This window comes from Citrus clementina, unplaced genomic scaffold (assembly GCF_000493195.1).
Source record: "Citrus clementina cultivar Clemenules unplaced genomic scaffold, Citrus_clementina_v1.0 scaffold_1, whole genome shotgun sequence".
Lineage (NCBI taxonomy): Eukaryota > Viridiplantae > Streptophyta > Magnoliopsida > Sapindales > Rutaceae > Citrus > Citrus x clementina.
Window position 1 is genome coordinate 28,269,328 of NW_006263303.1, and position 19,771 is coordinate 28,289,098.

General features: G+C 35.5%; 2 protein-coding genes across 5 annotated transcripts; one reads left to right on the top strand and one right to left on the bottom strand.

Moving 5' to 3' along the window:
* Window positions 1-1,789: 1,789 nt before the first annotated feature.
* On the top strand, window positions 1,790-5,502 carry LOC18053811 (protein MULTIPOLAR SPINDLE 1). Of its 4 annotated transcripts, none has more exons than XM_024178612.1 (10): window positions 1,790-2,130; window positions 2,220-2,277; window positions 2,351-2,497; window positions 2,578-2,640; window positions 2,965-3,044; window positions 3,136-3,190; window positions 4,337-4,516; window positions 4,661-4,865; window positions 4,979-5,049; window positions 5,164-5,502. In XM_024178612.1, exons 1-10 carry the CDS (start codon window positions 1,966-1,968, stop codon window positions 5,346-5,348), a joined length of 1,209 nt encoding a protein of 402 aa, XP_024034380.1. In that variant the 5' UTR covers window positions 1,790-1,965; the 3' UTR covers window positions 5,349-5,502. The 4 variants fall into 4 exon arrangements, with proteins under 4 accessions (XP_024034380.1, XP_024034381.1, XP_024034382.1 ...); XM_024178613.1 differs by having other exon boundaries at window positions 4,337-4,450; XM_024178614.1 differs by having other exon boundaries at window positions 4,337-4,450; window positions 4,664-4,865.
* Window positions 5,503-16,756: 11,254 nt separating this feature from the next.
* On the bottom strand, window positions 16,757-17,976 carry LOC112095782. Its single transcript, XM_024177936.1, has 2 exons — window positions 17,127-17,976; window positions 16,757-16,800 (listed from the first exon to the last, which is right to left on the bottom strand). The coding sequence occupies exons 1-2, from the start codon at window positions 17,974-17,976 to the stop codon at window positions 16,757-16,759; spliced, it is 894 nt and encodes a 297-aa protein (XP_024033704.1).
* Between the last annotated feature and the right edge of the window lie 1,795 nt (window positions 17,977-19,771).

The window sequence follows — 19,771 nt, forward strand, 5'->3', positions numbered from 1 at the left end:
TACATCAAGCATTTTTCTTATTTTTAAGGTGTATTTGACACTCATTTGACTTGACATTCCTTGACATATTAATTACTATTAGATTTTATTAAGTTGTATAATCTATACTTTACATCTACTCAAAATTAGTATGATTCAATTATTACTTATCAAATAATTTAAGACTAAAAAATTATTATTTTTGGGCCAGCTGTTTTATTGCACATATAAATTCATGCATTTGTAACAAAGCTTAGAAGTATATGAAAATAACTTGAAAATATGAGCCAATTAATTGAACGTGAGACCTCTACTCCCACACATAAAAAGAGATATCTCAACTCCCACTAATATTTGAGAATGTGACAGGAGATTAAATATCGATTTCATGAAATGTGCCTTCAATATTGGTTGACCGAATGGAAATGCAATTTTATATCAGCAAATATACATTCATTTTCTATTATAGATGAAAGTCGGACGGAAATCAATTTCTTCCACAAGACTTCTTAAATGCAATATAGCCAAAATTAAGCGCATTACTGTAAGAGTGTAATATTTCTTCCAAGCTCTTTCCTGCATCTTAAATTACACAATAAATTTCTTGCACAGGGCCGGGCTTTTACTCAAATAATTAAGATTGCTGGATTTATAAAATATATATACGCTGGATTGTGATGACCATCACTGAAAATGCGCGAATGTTCGACGGCTCATGATATATCTCATGCTCATGCTGCCGCCCATGGCTTTTTAATTTGTTCAGAGGAAAAGAACCAAAAGATTAGCAAGTGCCAACAGCAGCTAGCTGGCAAGCTTTTAATTTTGTGTTATTTATTTAGTTAAAAGGCAAAGGAACTGCAAAAAGATTTTTGTGAGCGATATATATATATGTTTAAACGAGAGGAGATTTAAGTAGGTTGAAAGCGATCATCTTTCTTCGTATTATTTTGCAAAATTCTATTTCTATTTTCATCAACACGTTCATGGATCCGTACGAATCTTTATTAATTACACTTGAGCTTTAAGGAAATATTTGGCACTAAATGGCATGTGGCTTGTGAGCCACATAATTAGTACATCACCATCCAATCGCACGCAATCATGCATATACATTTACTTTTTTTTTTTTTAAGTCTGTTATATAGAGATGTTACTGACATTACATCAGATATTATAATTAATATTATATTTTAAACTCTCTCATATTAGAAGGGTGCCTACTTCACTCACATTTTGTAAGAAAGAGACTGTCTCCAATATTTCGTAAAGGAATGACTGTCTTCACTCAATTATCAGGAAGTACTGAAATTAACCTTCATAAAATTTTAATAGAAGTTCGAACCCTTACACTCAACATTATAAGTGCAAGACTTCTTCTATTGGACCAAAGGCCCATTAATATCCATATACATTTACAAATACAACGAAAATAATCACAAACCTAAAAATACAATTGGGTTGGGTGCGTTGATCATTACGCGGTCCAACTGAAATTTGCGTTGATCAAAACATTTTACTTTCCTAATTACGTTCCCAAAATTCTTCTCGAATAATATATTTCGTATGTTAAAGATAAAATTAAAAATTTCTTTTTCACGCAGTAAATAAACAAACTGATGAGGAGAACTGACAAAACGGTAAATTTGACTCCCGTTTTTGGCCGTGTCCGTTTAATTTTACTCACGTGCAAAGCTATTAAACTCACCCCCGTAAAAAGTAAAAGCACACAGCAAGCTAACAAAACTTCACCATTTTACCAACGGAAGCTTATCTCGAACTTGGAACTTTGATGGCAAAACCACGACGCTCCTGCAAAATCAAAGATGATTGATGTAGGTAAAACGAGTAAATGAGCCGAGGCCAAAAACGAGAGCCAAATTGTCGTTTTGTCAGCAACTTTGGTCAGCGGACTTCTCCTCTATAAATAACAGTAGAATTCATTCAATGCTCTCCCGCGTTCGTGTTTAACTAAGATTCAAAATTATGGCCACCGGCCAACACCAAAACGCAAGCTCTTCTCCACAGAACGACGAATCAATTAAGCTCGCCGTCGCCATTTCTCTTCTCCGATCAAAGCTTCTCCACTGCCGAAATCAAAACGCCGATGATCCATCTTCTGAATCGGACGCTCTCCGCTGGAAGCGAAAGGTCTTCCTCTTTATTCCTTCTCGCGACTTCCCTTTTCGATGTAATTAAACAGTCTATTTAATACACGTCTGTTTCTTATTCGATTCCAGGCTAAAGACCGAAAGCAAGAGCTTCTCAGACTCAGAGAGGATCTTCGAGAAGCTGAAGGTTCTTGATTTATTTATATTTCTCTTTATACATTTTTTTTCCTTTCCATTGTTAATTTTAGTTTTTGTTGTAGATGCTTTACATTACGATCTGCTTCCACAAAGTGCTTCTTGCAAGTGCTATTTCTTTGATAATTTGGGGAAATTGAGCCCTAGTGGAGCTGGTGACGGCTCTGATTATCGGTTCAACGACGTTCTTCGCCGTAGATTCCTTAGACAAGGTCGACTTTGTCTTTAATCCTTATCATGGTCATGATCATCCTTATTGCTGCTGTCGTTTAATGTTTTGTCAATTTTGCAGTGAGGCTTCAGGAAAGGAGAAGGAAAAGAACCAGTGATTCGACTCAACGGCGACGTTTTACTGGTAAAAATAAAAATATGGACTTGACTGGCATAATTATGCCTCTGTTCTGATTAAACGTTGACGTTTTCAGTTATGAAAACAGAAGTTGCATTTTGTTGCTACGTATTAGAAACTCCTTAGCTTTATATGAGGATTAAATTTCGTTTTCTAATATCAGATTATGATTTGGAATCAATAAAATAGAATCAAAAGCTTATGGCCATGCGTTATCCATGATTTGGAAGATAATTTAATGGTTTGGATTAGAAAGGGCCTGAATCCATGTGGAGTGTTTAAAAGCAACGATGTTGTTTATTTGACTACAAACTTTTCTTATGAATATAGACTTAAACAGTGAAGATGAGGTGGAGCAACTAAGGGCCTCGGTTGATTTCCTCGTGGATCTCTGTGACACTGTTTCTCCTGTGAGAGGGAATTTAGTGACATTTCTTATGAGCTTATTTATGTCACTTTCGGATTGTTTGTAAATTTGTTTAGTGCCTTGTATTTCTGCAGGCGGAAGAGGCTAATTTTGCAAACTGGTCACACCAAGCTGTGGACTTCATTTTAGGTGAAATGACACCTTGCATTATCATATGCCAGTCCTTTAGAATGGTATCAATAGCATAAATTGGTTTCATAACCTGTTAAAGTAGTGTTTTTCAAGAGGCAAGAAATTTTGGCTTTTAGAAGGACCTCTGAATTTATCTGTACAAAGTGGTTACCAAATATGTGTTCAAAATGCAATAAATTTTAGCATCTTTGAAGCGTATTATTTGCTTGTCCTTTCTGACTGCTTTAAAAGTTTTGAGTTTAGATTTGGAGGGGAGCTTATTCCTTCTCTCCTTTTATCTTATTGCACTTCAGTGATGAAATAGTTGTCCGCTAGTGTGATGTGAATTTAATGTCAGGTCAGCTTTCTATTTTAATAAAACATTGTCCACCTCTTTGGCTTGGCCGACAGATTATTTTAGCTATTGGAAAAGTGGTAATGGGGGACATCTTAGAAGTATTGTATTTTGCCTTCTTCTTTCATCGTTGAACCGCAATTATCTTGGCATCAAATGTCGTCCAGTCTGTTCTGTCGATTCTGTTTCTGGTGATGTACTGGAAAAACACCTAAAGCCGAGTATATCTTCAGTAACATAGATTGCCTGCATCTGCTGTTTAAAAACCATTGATTGGAACTTTTGTATGAGTCCATGTCATATTTGGAGCTTACCACCTTGAGGACAACTGTAGACCATATAAACTCTTAGGAGTACAACTAAGATGTGATAGGATGACATTTATGCTAGGAACTTTATATGGACTGGTGAGAACACTCTGCATGTTGCATCCTATGCCGACTGCAGACTTTGATTGATAAAGTTTAAAGGCATTAGGGGTGGAAATAATGTAGGAAAATGCACAGGTTGAGGCTGTACATTGACACTGTGGCCTATTGTTGGGTAACTATCAGGCTTGTCTTTTATGATCTCAATGGCAAAAAGAAAAAACGACAAAATAGGTGGCCAGGAAAAAATAAGAGAGAATTTCAGAATAATCTGATGTGATTGACTGCAATTTTTTATGGTAATGCTTCAAGTCTATGCTCTAGTTTCTATCTTCATGTCTGTAGTGTGGCACATGGTATGAAAATTTTGTTCATGTTACCAAATGAAACTCTACTTTTCTTGTCATTAAGTACTAATGCTGTTTATAATCTGTCTTGAAGCATCACTAAGGAATCTATTATCAGCGGGAAAGAACATGGAATCCATTGAAGGAACAATACGGAGTTTAATTATGAGATTGGTTAGAAGGATGTGTTCCTCCTTGAAAGATGATGGTATATGTCTCCAGATAATGTTTTCGAATGTTCTTCATTTCCCCACTCAAAAGAATGTTGTAAAAGGTTTTGGCAATCTTTTTTCTTATTACCTTTGGCAACATTCCATCAACATATATTCCATTTCTTTGCGCAAACTCTCTTTCTTGGTCTGATTGATTAGGCTCTTGTTGTTAGTAACTTGGTACTTTTTTTATTTTTGTTTACAAGGAGATGCCTCAGAGTCAGATAACATTGACAATGATTCCCAATTCTGCATTCAGCACATGATTCGCAAGCTAGCATTTGATCCTTATATTGGACACAGGGTCATGCTCTTAGTTTCTCAAAGAATTTCAGTACTAGCTGAAAAATTGCTGTTCTCTGATCCATTTGATGATGCTTTCCCCAATATGCATAGCTGCATGTTTCTACTGTAAGAATTTCAGTAACAAATTTCCATCCATGACCGCTTCCAATTTAGCATCTTGAGCATCTGAAGCGCATGCTGTTTTAGCACATGATCAAATTGATTTGGTGTATTGACAGGATGCAGCTTATGGAGTTTGTGATATCAGAATACTTAGTAACTTGGTCAAGAGCTGAAGCGTTTGACAGCTGTATGTACCAAAATTATGATACTTTTTTTCTTGTTACCTGTTATCGTTGCTGTGAATCCCTGAATCTGAGATATATTTAGGCTCTGAAATGACATTTAATAAATGACATTGCAGTACTTTTTGAAGAATGGGTGAAATCAGTCCTCCAAGCTCGAAAAGCAGCAGAGCTTTTGGAAAACAGGAACGGGCTTTATGTGCTGTACATGGATCGAGTTACTGGATTATTGACCAAACAAGTCGGCCAGATTTCATCACTCCCAAAATTCAACCGTGATATTCTTGATAAACTGTTCCTTTAATATCATCTTCTCATCTTATCTTTCTCAGCGACGATTATATACATATATATATATACCCATTTGCCTGAAAATATTTCCTGAGTAATGAAATTCTTTGAGACTCTTGGCACCAATTTTTTGTCATAAAATTGCATATAAATTTAATAAAATCCTCCTCGTTTCTTCCGGGAAATTAATTCAAGATGGTCCATTATGATGACTCAGGTTCATAGAAGCTAAACTTATATGAAAGGAGATATTATTAGATTACGCGCATTGTAGTTAAACTTTTACAGGTGTTGTCTAAAATCCTGGAGGCCAGGGTCAAAGATGCCGCGTGCCTTTGACTATTGCGGTGGCTGTTATGCAAATTGTAATCTGACTTTCCTCATTCCTTTGATGTGTCTTCTCCTTTTCTTGCCGCCAAAACTTTTGTTTCATCGTGGGAATAATCTCTTTTACTGCTGGATTGACACGGAGAACACTACGAGAGCTGTTGAGTTGTGTTCCACATTGGCTAGTAAAGGGGAGATACTTGAATTTATAAGGTGATAAGTCACTCTACTTAAAAGACTAGTCTTTTGAGTTGGATACCTAAAAATCTTATGCTAAATCCCCCTAACAAGAGCAAGTGCTCAAATCTTATAAAAGTAATTATGAGGGTTTAATAATTAAATGGACAATCTTCTCTATTACAAAATATTTGAAGTTTTGGAAGCTTGAAGATGATAAGACAAATATCTACTCTTAAATATTTTTTTTGATACACTTATATGTTACGATCCTGATATTTACAATTAGAAATCCGTCAAAACTTGTCTGAGTAATTATATTACAGCACAGCCTGAATATCAATCCTCACTAAACTAGAAAATAATTTGCCATCACTATTATTGGAGGGAAATTAATCCTACCCCAATGTGAGGAGCCAGTTAACTCCCATTATAAAGGGAGACAAGTCTCAGCGATGACCCTGCACTGAGACTTGAACCCATGCGTTGTTGAGGGCATGGGCACACCAATGGGCTACAAGCCCATTGGCTCTACTCTCAAATATTTGAAAAATAAATTTTCAACAAAAATATAAACTAAACCCTACACATACACACATTTAATAATAATAATAAATAAAAAAAGGTAGTTGAACATTTCATAAGGGATTAGTATTTTTTTTTTATCTGAGCTACAAATAAATTATTTGTATTTATTACTTCTATTTTCAAAATAATTCTTCCAAATCTAGTAATGAAAATTGACCTAAAAAGAGCTAAGTTTTGATGACTAATCCGACCATCCCACTCCCTTTTATTCAACAAAATTTATGCAAAACAAAACTTTGTCGCCACCTTGCATCCCTTTCGATTAACAAATCCACCGCCAAAGTAGTAGTCATCAAAATCTTGACCATCGAATCATATCATATAAACTATACATATATTTATATTCATGTAATCAAAGTAATAAGAAAAGCATATATATCAGTTTTGACAGGTAGATTTAATAAGAAAAGCAAATCAGTTTGACAGGTAGCTTTCGGCTTCGTTGCTGTTTCCACGTGACTAGCTACCTAGCTACCCCTTCCCAATTTTTCGTATAAATTTCTTCGTTTCGCTTCGGTGATTTACCACGTTCAAGCAATCAAGCTATATATATTGTAATAATTCTCTGAACTTGAAGTTGATTAAAATGGCCAAGATGAGTCGTGCATTCGCCATTTTGCTCGTTTCACTTCTTGTCATCTCTCAATCTCTTTCAATTAGTTCAGATCATGCAAGTGGTTTGACTGTGATTCAAGCTCAACACAGCCAGCAGCGGCTGCTAGAGGCCAGACAGTTACTCAGGTCATCTGATCATCACGATCAGGATCAGCCTCCGGCAATGCATTGGATCCAGGAGAGAAAGATTCATAGTTCGCCCTTTGATCCCGGGGATCTGAAAAAGATGAGAACTTACATGAAGAAAAGGGCTCGGACTTCTGCTGGACGCGGTTACATTGCTACCCGGGGTCGCCGCCATAGGTCGGCAGCCATACAAACTAGTCATATCTCTTCTTTCCAAGTTGCTGCTGTACTGGCCTACTCTCTTCTAATTGGTTTCTTTGTCCTCTAGATGGCTTAATGTAATGACCATGTACTTAATTAGTGCTCTTAGTTATATATTTAGTAATTAGCTAGAATATATATAAATCAATAATGTTTATGCTTGAGTCTTTGATAATCTTAATTTAACAATCGAGTCTATAGTTTGTTCATTTGTCTCGACTAGGGGTACGTTTGTAATTGAGGTATTGTAATTTTTAAATTACAATTGTTGTAAAAAAGTTGTAATTATTAAATAAAAATTAATAATATGCAATAAATATAAATTTTAAATAATAATTTTGATAAAATTATTAAAGATATATTAGATTCTCTATTATACAAGTGAAAAATTATATCAACATAATTTTTAAATTACAACAGTAAGTGTTTACTAAATATTTTATTACTGTACATTTTAAACTATAAATATCCAACCAACCTCAATCCCAAACAAACCAAACACACCCCAGGTCCATCACTCACTCTTGTCTTTCTGTGGGGTTTTTGTTCATCCTCTTAAATCCTATGCCTTTGTACTCAAAAACTATAATATAAATGTCAATTTGAATTGGCGAGTGTTTCTAGCTGTTCTTTATTACGATATTGTAATCATGTGTATGGTAGCTTGTATGGTAGTACTTTTGCTTCGATACTATAATATGCTTGCTTAAATATTAATATACAATAGACATTCAATAATTGCGCGGAAAGAAAATAATTTTTTATATTAATTATATGTGTGCATGTGGGTAAGTCAAACCACGCGCGGTGAAAAGTTTCACAATTAATATACATACATAATTCTTTAAGCTGTTAATTATTTTTAGATGCCATATTATGTCCACCCGTCGCTGTCCCAGTGCTTGAAGTGTTGAATTGACAATGACTGGGAGTAGGCTAAGTTACAGAACTTACAGATTATGCTTTAGCCAGCTCACGGACAAAAGCATTTGCTCCCTTTTTTTCTCCACATGCACGACAGCTGTGGTGCATGTATTGGTTGCTGTATGTATGTTACAGAATCTGTAACACAGTAACCTCCCAATGACTGAAATACCACAAAACTAGAGACTAATACAATTAATAACAAAAAAGATTCCACGATATATCCCATCAAATTTGTTCTTTAATGCTCACCAATAACTATTTGTCAAGTGAGGAACTTTTGGATAAGGAATTACTTTATTAAATCAACAAGAGGGTTCTTGAAAAAAAAAAAAACTTTTATTAAATAATGTTTCTTGTTAGAGTTATCAATTTTATGATTTTTAACTTTCTTTCTTCCCGTATGGAAGCGGAGTCAGTAAATTTCGGTATTTAAGTAGCTAAAAATGTTGGATTCTTGCTTGTAATCATTAAATCAGACTCGAAAAAAGTGGGTGATCTCTCTTGCAATAGGAAAGGGAGGAAGTCAGAAATCTTTTGGATGATAGAAACAATTTGAGCTAACTTAAAGAGCTTGAATGGATTTAAAATTCAGCATGTTCCAAGGCCTTGCAATGTTACTGCTCGTTCATTAGCAAAAATAGCCCTAAATTATGATGCTCCTGCTTTATGGCTGGAAACGTCTCCAGCTGAAATCATGGTGTTTTTCTGGAGTTGATCAACAACAAATATCGTTAAAGCGGCCACAAGATAGACTTTACCACGTCATATTTTAAAAAACAATTTGACATTTGTTCTATTGTGTATTCGATTACTGGAAAAGATTGGAGTGGTGTCTAGAAAGAGTACTGTGCCTTTTAAAGGGAATGCAATAAAAAGAATCTATAATCTACTTTCAAGTCATGGAGAAAAAGTATACAAGTAATTATTTATTCGTCATTTATTTCTAAAAGGCAGTGGACAAGTGGAAGAAAAAGGGTTTGGGTTAACTTAGATTCCTTAAAAAAGGATTAATGAATTTTTTTATTTTTAATTTTTTTTCCCCCTCCTTCTAGCTAGCATATTATTACTTGTTTTATTTGTTTGTGAAAGGAATTAGCCAAGTAATAACACGCTAGCTAGCATAATATTTTATTATTCGCCGAAAGCACTTGCTTACTACTACCGCCAGGCATATATCCCTCAATTATTTTAATCTAATTTAGATTTAATCTTCAGAAAAATTCAAATGACTCGACATTACTGGGTAATTTGTCTTTGGATTCTTATTAAAAGAGCATCTTATGACACTTGGTCATGCTAATGCTATAATTACCTTTATCACTTAGACCAAAGAAATTTTTCCTGTAAATGATTCTTGTTTATTAGAGTTTCTTAACGATTAAACCCTATAAATGAACTTGAAAGCCAACTTGTCATTATACTACATTGCGAAAGACTGATCATTCACAAAACCCTTAAGGTTGAAATCCTAAAACACCACAGCATCCGTAGACAGTTAATTTGCCAATCGTTAATGAAGGTAAAAAAGGAACTGGTCAGCATCAAAAGAGTAACACTTGTTTGTTTTTTATTCATCATTTGTTGCAATGCTCTCTCGTCTTCTTCTTCTTCTGAAAGCACTTTGATTTCAAAAGGTGGTGATTATAGGCCCTTGGCGAATGATAAGCAACTCATCAAGAGTACAAATCTTTTTCTACTTATTTTTTTATTTTTTTTGTTTTTGAGGAAAAAAAAATCTTTTTTCTACTTAAAGAAGCTCCAACTTCACTATCTTTTCTTTTTCTAATTATCATTCGTTTGCTTTCTCTATGCAGTTGGGTACGGCGACAAAATCTTGAAATCGTATGAAGTTGTAAAAAAATCAAGAGCAATTAAGGGATTAAGTGAAGTACTTAACTTAGAGACTAAAGTTTCAAAAGGAAAGGAAGGCATAGTCATCAATAATCGATCAAAGAAAGCAAATAAAGGAGGAGTTTACGGTGGTGGTGATCTTCTTCGGCCAAGAAGCAAGAAAGGTGGATGTTCCTCCTTAAGATTGAACTCATCTTCTTCATTGGCTTCTAAGACTCTGGCACTTGGGTTACTCTTTTTTGTTTTCTTTTGAATGCTTATATTATTATATATGTAATCGATCATCTTGACTTGGGATTGAGATAAATGTTTGAACAAAACATTAACATTGAACATGTTTTGTTGCCATTATATTCCGTATATTTGTTTATAGTTTTAATATTCCATTTTCAAATAATTTTTTTTTCGTCTATTACAAACTTACTGATCTTTAAATTGTCAAAGAAGGGAGTTTAGAATGATGGAGGGGTTCAATAAAAATTAAACTTATCCTTTTGAGGTTCGCCAACAGCTCCTCTCTGATCACGTATGAAAGTAGCAGGCCCATTTTCAATATTTCACTTTAAGCCATTTATTTATTAGATAAGACAAAACAAGATATGGATAAAATTAATTAAAAAAAATAAACTGTTTTTGAAAGTGGGCCTGCTATATGATGGTTACAAAGCTCATGTTCACCTTTACTGGGGAGCTGATGGCGGGAGAGAGTTCACGACAAGAGACAGAGAGAAAAGCAAATGAGAGAGAGAAAGGGATATAAATTTATGAAGAGAAAGAGAAAACGGGTGCAAACATTTTAGGGATTTAATGAATAAGAAATTAGGATTATTTTTAGAATTAAAATAGGGGCATATGAACTCTTTAATTTTTAAATAATTTTAATGAGGCAAAAACAAGAAAAGGAATTTCGAAAGGTATTTGGAGGATGTCAAATGTAATTAAACAAATGAAAATGATATTTATCCCGGGTCAAATCTTAAAACTCATGCAAATGAAGCCTTTTTTTTTTTTTTGCTTTAATTCTTCCTAAAACGACGACATTTTGGCTCGGTTACGGCAAAAGTAACGGTAGCTCCAACTACTTTCCCTTCCTCTTATTTTCACAACTATTTGTGATTCATTTCTCTATAAAACAACTGCTTTATCTTCTCCATCGTTTCACAACCATTTGCGATCCACAATTGGCAGCCACCATCACACATACTCAGCCATCGTCACCACCATCACGGCAATATCGCTTCACAAAACAAAAGAACAAATTCTTTGCATCAACGACTTTCTCATAAACTTGACAAATACAAACAGTTAATGAAGAAATTTTGGCCTACACGCGCGATACAGGGCATCTAGAGATGTAATTAATAGCTATTCCAACAAATTGCACGATAGCCAAAATTAACAATTGCACAGCTATTCCAACAAATTGCACGATAGCCAAAATTAACAATTGCACGTGAGTATATTACTCACCAATAAACCCAAAATAAAGTTTCATACAAACATGAAAATGGAAATGAACGACTGATTAAGAATATACAGCTAACTACTTTCCCTGATATATATAGATTTTGCCAATTCAAGTACAATTCATGTTTCGAGAATAAGCTCTGCCAAAGAAGAGAGTACTTAACTAATGGGGTACAGTGAAATTTATCCTATTATTAATACACCTGTAATAAAAAATTACAATTTAAAATAATTCAACACAGTATTGCTTCCAAACTATTGTCAATGATGTATATGTTTAGAATATTTAATGTTCCTTCGACTCTTTCGATGTGCACATTTTTTTAAATTCTTGAATTAGTTAATTTGGGTAGGTATGTTTAATAAAATAATAATTTGAATATGTGTATTTACTGGTCTGAATTTTATTGAAATTGCCGTGACAAAACTTTCAATTATAATCATCGCAATAAAGATCTGTAACTGCTATGTACAAACTGGAGATATCATTCGAAGATACGTGGGTGGACATAGAGGCATGCTATGCTGAGCCAGTGAGCCACTGTCCACTAGTACCAAGCTCACAAGTTAAACCTGGGAGTTGGAGGATCTTTTTATTTATATATATTTATAATAAAAAGTTATTTTTACCTCCGTTAATTTTTAGATGGATCCAGGCAGGGGTGGGCATTTTCGGGTTCGGGTCGGGTTCGGATCAACCCGATCGGATTTTGGGTTGATCGGGTTAGAAAATAATTCATCCGAACTCAACCCGAAGTTGTTACCCGATCCGAACATATTCGGATCGGATCAAATAATCAGGTTAAATTCGGGTTAATTCGGATCGGGTGAAGAGGAAGCTTGGATCAAATGCAAAATATTTAATTTTAATGCTTAATCTGCTTAATCTATTCATTAAAAACAAAACAAAACAAAAGAAATCAATTCATACTTATTATTTAAGCTTCCACGGACTTAATAAATTAAACTCTAAAATTTTCCATACAAGAATTTCCCTCATTTTATTATTAACATTTAACAATACATATACTTAGCAATTAATAGATAATATATAATATATTATTTTATCCCATCAAAACATAAAAAAAGAAAAGAATTCGGGTTGCCGGTTCGCGGTGGAACTCGGTGATGGTGGAGGCTGCAGCAGCAGATCCGATAGCAACAGCAGATCCGATAGCAGCGCAGCGGATCCAGCAGCAGCAGATCCGGTAGATATCTGGCAACAGCAGATCTGGTATCTACGGATGTCGCGGAGCAGTAGATCCAGTCACGGGTTAGGTGGCTGCATGCGCTGGCTGCGCTTCCTCCGTTCTCTTCTCTGCGTTGGCTACTAGCTGCCGCTTTGCTTTTGGCTTTTGTGATATTTGTGTGTGTGTGTTAAGTCGTGAGGGTTGTGGGGATGAGGGCTGTGAAGGCAGCGAAGATATGTTTCAATGTTTGTGTGTGGCTGTGCGTGGGTTATAATTTGATTTTGTTTTTTATTTGTCAATTTTTTTTAGCCAATTGTTTTTGAGTTGTAACTTTGTGTGTGGCCGTGTGTGTGGTGTCTGGTGTGTGCATGTGTGATGTGTGATGTGTTTATAGGTTTAGTGAATTTTTTTTTTTGTGCGACCTGATCGGGTATTCGGATCGGATCGGGTTTTACCCGATCCGATCACTACCCGATCGAGTTTGCAATTTTTCACCCGTTCGGGTTTCAATAACAACCCGAACCGACCCGAACCCGAAATTTTTCGGGTCGGGTCGGATCGGGTCGGGTATTTTGCCCACCCCTAGATCCGGCTACGGTACTATTGCTTTTGTCTTTTGTGTCAGCTTTGTTGTAAATTTACATTGAACTAGTTTTACTCATTTTATTTAAAATTTTCTCCATAAATATTAAATTAATTTCCATCGCATCTATATAAATATTTTAATTAGCACCTTATACTATTTATTATTTACAAATTGTTATTCTATATCGCACATGTATCAAAATACCATTTCTCTTTATCACAATACCCGCGAACCCAACCCGGATTCCGTTTCCATTTTCGGCCACTCCACCGGTTAAGGTTGGTATCGATCGGTGTCAAAAAAGGGGGAAAAGAGATATTCATTATTATTGTTATACACCATTTATATACAAAAGCGTCAGCTAACTAAAAGCCTAAAAAGAAGAGATTGATTGCTAGCTGTACACAATAGAAAAGGAAATTGCTTATAAGAGAAAGTTGACTAACAAATTACGTCCATTACTGCAGCAGAACAACTGTCCATAATCTTGCCAATAACTATCCATAATCTTGGCAAATCTCAACACTCCCCCTCAAGTTGGAGCATGGATGTTAATGATGCCTAACTTGCGAAGATGAGTATGAAATAAGGCTTTTCCAAGAGGCTTGGTTAATAAATCTGCAACTTGAGTTTGTGATGAAGTGAAAGCAGTAGCAACATGCCCAGATTGAATCTTTTCTCTGACCACGTGACAATCCATCTCAATGTGTTTTGTTCGTTCGTGAAACACTGGATTTGCTGCGATGTGTAATGCTGCTTGGTTATCACAATAGAGCTTAGCAGGGATCACGAAATTAACTTGCAAATCTTTGAAGAGGTATCTCAACCAAGTGAGCTCACAAGTAATGGCTGCCATGGCTCTATATTCTGCTTCTGCTGAAGACCGTGAAACCGTTGTTTGCTTTTTGGTTTTCCAAGAGATGAGGGAAGGACCAAGAAATACACAGTATCCAGTAACTGATCTCCTTGTGGTAGGACAACTTCCCCAATCTGCATCACTATAACCTGTTAACTTCAAATTATTTTCTGCTGGAAAAAATAGTCCTTGTCCCGGTGTTCCTTTCAAGTATCGAAGGACTCGAATTGCCGCATCTAAATGTGGCTTGCGGGGTTGATTCATAAACTGACTAAGAAGATGTACAGAATAATTAATATCAGGCCTTGTGATTGTAAGGTAAATGAGACGACCAATAAGTCTTCTATATTTTGATGGGTCTTTGAGAAGGTCACCACTTGATGGCGTAAGCTTCAAGTTTTTTTCCATAGGAAAAGAAGCTGGTGCTGCTCCCAGGAGTCCTATATCATCAAGTATATCTAATACATATTTACGCTGGGAGATGCAAATGCCTTTCTTGGAACGAGCCACCTCTATTCCCAAAAAATACTTTAGCTTCCCAAGATCCTTGATTATAAAATGTTCATCAAGGAACTTTTTTAGAGTTGTTATTGCCGGTGGATCATTTCCTGTTATTATCATGTCATCAACGTAAATCAATACTGCTGTGAATGAGTCTCCATGCACTCTAGTAAAGAGAGAGTAGTCAGCCATAGATTGCTTGAAGCCGGCTTTGCGAATGGCACAAGAAAACTTGGAATACCAGTTACGTGAAGCTTGCTTCAATCCATAGAGTGACTTATTAAGTCGACAAACCAAGTTCTTCCCCTGTCGACTATAACCTGGTGGCGGAAGCATGTATACCTCTTCAGCTAGATCACCATGAAGGAAGGCATTTTGAACATCTAATTGATGGAGAGGCCAATTTCGAGCAGCAACAATAGCCAAAATGCATCGCACAGTAATAAGTTTGGCAACTGGGGAAAATGTTTCTTGATAATCCATCCCTTCAATCTGAGTGTATCCCTTAGCTACCAGTCGCGCTTTGTATCGTTCTATTGTGCCATCAGAACGATACTTTATTTTATAGACCCACTTGCAACCAATTGGTTTCTTCCCTTTGGGCAATGTAGTAAGAGTCCAAGTACCATTGGCTTCAAGAGCTTCGATTTCCAAATTCATGGCCTCACGCCACTGGGGATCATGCTCAGCCTGGGCAAATGTGTTAGGTTCAACAGAACTAGAGATAGATGCAACAAAGGAGTGATGAGAAGAGGAAAGATTATTATAAGAGACAAAATTAACTAAAGGATAACGTGTACCTTGCCGAGACTGAAGCACAGAAGATGACATTGAGCTGGGGGACAACCGAGTGGCCTGTGAGCAATGAAAGTCACGGAGCCAAGTGGAAGGTTGTCGGATTCAATCAGATCTTCTTAGCGTAGATTGAGTGGGCTGGTTATGTAAATGTACAGGTTGAGATTCATTGGATGTATTGTCTTCTTGTGGAACGATGAGAATTAACTGAGCATCATGGTCTGGTATAGATAAAGGCAAAACTTGTAAATTATGATTGATATCACATTTGGAGTGTGTAAAAGGGAATACATTCTCATGAAAAATAACATCTCGACTAGAAAAAATCTTCTTAGTTTCTAGATCATAAACTTTGTAAGCCTTTTGATCCGAAGGATACCCAACAAAAATGCATTTACGGGCACGATGATCGAACTTATGTTGAGGTTCGACATTAGTAGCAAAACATAAACATCCAAACACACGCAAATGGTCGTAAGTAGGTGGCTTTTTATGTAGAATTTCAAATGGTGTTTTTCTAGAGAGTAAGGGTGTAGGTATGCGATTAATAAGATAAACTGCAGTAAGAACACTTTCACCCCAAAAGGTTAGAGGCAAATGAGATTGAAATCTCAAGGCTCGGGCTACATTCAGAATATGTCGATGTTTGCGTTCTACTACACCATTTTGTTGAGGTGTGGAAACACAACTATGCTCATAAAGGATTCATTCATCCTTAAAGAAATTATGCATGGAAGTAAATTCTTTGCCATTATCTGTGCGAAACCTTTTTAACTTTATAATTGAATTGTGTAGAAACAAAAGCACAAAAAGATTTTAAAAAATTTTGTGTGTCTGATTTAAACCGCATAGGATAAATCCATGTATGTCTGGAGTAATCATCCACAACAGTCAAAAAATAATAAGCACCTGAAAGAGAACATACTCGAAAAGGTCCCCAAATATCGCAATGAATTAACTCAAAAGGGTTTTTAGTAGAAATAATACTTAAACCAAAAGGTAACCTTGTTTGTTTAGCCAAAGGGAAAATATCACAAACTTTATTTGAAGAGAAAGAAATTTCAGGTACTAAATCTGCAAGATGTTTCATTGGGTGGATGGAAGGGTGTCCGAGACGTTTGTGCCACAAATCTGGTTGCGAAGATGTCTGGTTGACTTGAGGAGTGAGCAAAATAGGCGAAGGTGTAATGTTTGGAGAAAAATAATAAAGACCGTCATGTTGTCTCCCCAGACCAATCGTCCTCTTCGTTGCCAAGTCCTGTAAGATGCAAAAATCAGCAAAAAAAGTGATTGAACAATTCAAGGACTTTGTCATTTTGCTAACATACAACAAGTTGACACAGAACGAGGGTACATGGAAAACATTTGAGAGAGAAAAATCAAAACCAAAGTTAGTTGAGCCTATTGAGTCTATTTGAACCTTGTTTCCGTTGGGTAGTGTAACAGAGGTGTGTGGAGAAGGACTTACTTTAGATAACAAATCAAGAGTAGATGTGATATGATGAGTTGCACCACTATCTATTATCCATTTATTCGAATGAGAGGAGCTAATATGGGATGAAAGACAAAAAGGGGAAAGCTGACCTGCTATATTTGCCTTAGGTTGAGCATTACCGTTATTCAAGAGAGCCATGATTTGTTGGTATTGCTCTTGCATGAAACTTGGCGTTTCAAGTTGTGAGTTGTTAACTGTAGGCCCTGATTTATTTCCAGATTTCTCACCCTTCTTGTGAAATTTGTGACCAGGGGGGAAGCCATGCAAGTGAAAACACTTCTCAATTGTATGATTATCTCTGTTGCAGTGGCTGCAATGCAATTTTCCTCTCCCTTTGTTATGCGAACTGCTATCATTGTTGCTGGTTTGTGTTGCTGCCAACAAGATTTCTCTAGACACAGCCACATCACGTTGTTTTTCTTTTTGGAGAATCAAATTATAAATTTTTCTAATTGTAGGAAGTGGTTGTATAAGGAGAATTTGACCACGTATAGCAGAATATGTATCATTTAAACCCATAAGGAATTGCATTACCTTCTCTCGTTGTTCTCGTTCTTCACTTTCCTTAATTGCCCCACAGGTGCAAATAGGCATGTCATTGTAAGATGAGAGCTCATCCCACAAGCCCTTCAGTTTGGAGTAATATACTGCCATGGACATGGTCCCTTGATGTAAAGAAGCAATGTCTCTTTCAATTTGAAAGATCCTTGGGGCATTATTTTGAGAAAATCTCTCCTTTAGATCGGCCCATACCTCTGCTGCAGATTCTGTATACAATACACTATCACCAAGATTAGGATCAATAGAATTAAGGATCCAAGATAATACCATATCATTACATCTTTGCCATAAGGCATGTTTTTCATCGGCTGCTGGTGGCTTATCGATTGAACCGTCAACGAAACCTGTTTTGTTTTTCGCACTTAGAGCAATACTCATTGACCGACTCCAAGTGGCGTAATTATCACCGTTCAATGGCTTGGTGACCAAACTAATTCCTGGATGATCCAAGGAATGAAGATAAAATGGATCTGAAGGATCGATAATAACATTGGTTTCTGTTTTCGATGAAGTAGCTTTCGTCACTTGTGACTAAAGGAAAGCTAAGAAAATATTCTCCCAAGAGCGTAATGCTCTGATACCATGTCAAAAAAGGGGAAAAAGAGATATTCATTATTATTGTTATACACCATTTATATACAAAAGCGTCAGCTAACTAAAAGCCTAAAAAGAAGAGATTGATTGCTAGTTGTACACAATAGAAAAGGAAATTGCTTATAAGAGAAAGTTGACTAACAAATTACGTCCATTACTGCAGCAGAACAACTGTCCATAATCTTGCCAATAACTATCCATAATCTTGGCAAATCTCAATAATCGGAAGCTCCTGCGATGCAGGTCATCTCCATGCCATTCTTGTCGCAAAAAGAATCCGTTCGACCTGAACCCTCGAACTCGACCCGGATTCTATTTCTTTTTCCAGCCAAGGTTGGTACCGATTGGAAGCTCGTGCAACTCCCACCATCTCCATGCCATCCTTATCACCGGAAAGCGTTTGGAAAGCTACCGATCGAAGCCGTGAAAAGTTGTGGAATCGCTACTTCAATTCGCAGCAATTTTGCCGGTTTCCGGTGACGCTACCACTTGGGTTTTGTTCCCCATAATTTTCTATCTTTTCCGACCAACCACAGCCACCGGGTGAGCTGATTTGCCGTTGATCGACCGTTGAAGGATTCACGGCTTTGAGAGAAATTAACTTAATATTTGTTAAGGAAAGTTTAAATAAAAATGAATAAAAGAGGTTCTATGAAAATTTACAGCAATGTTGGCACAAAAGACAAAAGCAGAGGTAGGTACCGTAGCTCAGTCCTCTTTAGATTCAATTAATTTTTTTTTCTTATTAACTTGTGGGTACAGCTAATATTCTTTTAAGTTTTAATTTTATAAAGATCCGAACGAGATTCTATTCATAATAACGAAATCGATATTTTGAAAATTATAAAATTTTCCTTAAAGGAATGGTTGAAAGAATCCATACTTCATTTTCATCTCTAATTCTCACCCAACATTCTCTGAGACGAGAAATTTTAGAGTATCTTTATTATATTATATTTATTTAATGTATATATGATATGTGTATATTTATTTTAAAAAATTATTATATAATTAATAATTATATTTAATTCATGCAAATATATGTGTGTGTGTAATACAACAAAAGTGTTTTAAAGTCTCTCTTACTCCGAGAGTCTAAAACTCCATTTACAATAACTTTTTAAAGAGAATTTGTTTAAATAGAGCTTTCATTAGTTGAATTTTTATAAGTAGAGACTTCACCAAAAAAAAAAAAAATTATTTGTTTAAATGTCAGTGAGAGTTTTTTAAAAAAATTATAAAGTAATAATATAAAATAATATTATCAAATAAGTAAAAAATATTTTAAATAGTTTAACATTCTAAATATGTTTTTTAGTCTTTACTCCCAAAAATTCAAAAGTTGAGTTTTTACTAGTAAAGATAAAATAATTTTTTTAATTTTTAAAAACTCTACTAAAAAAAATCAAACAACAATAAAAAAAAAAAAAAAACTTACGAAGTTAAATACATACCTATAGCCATCACTAAATCCACACCCAACATATTTGTCATTTTTCGTACTCATCACCCATCACTATTCTTTGAATTTTTCTTCATTTTTTCCTAATAAAAACCCCTACCGAGTCCAAAACTATTT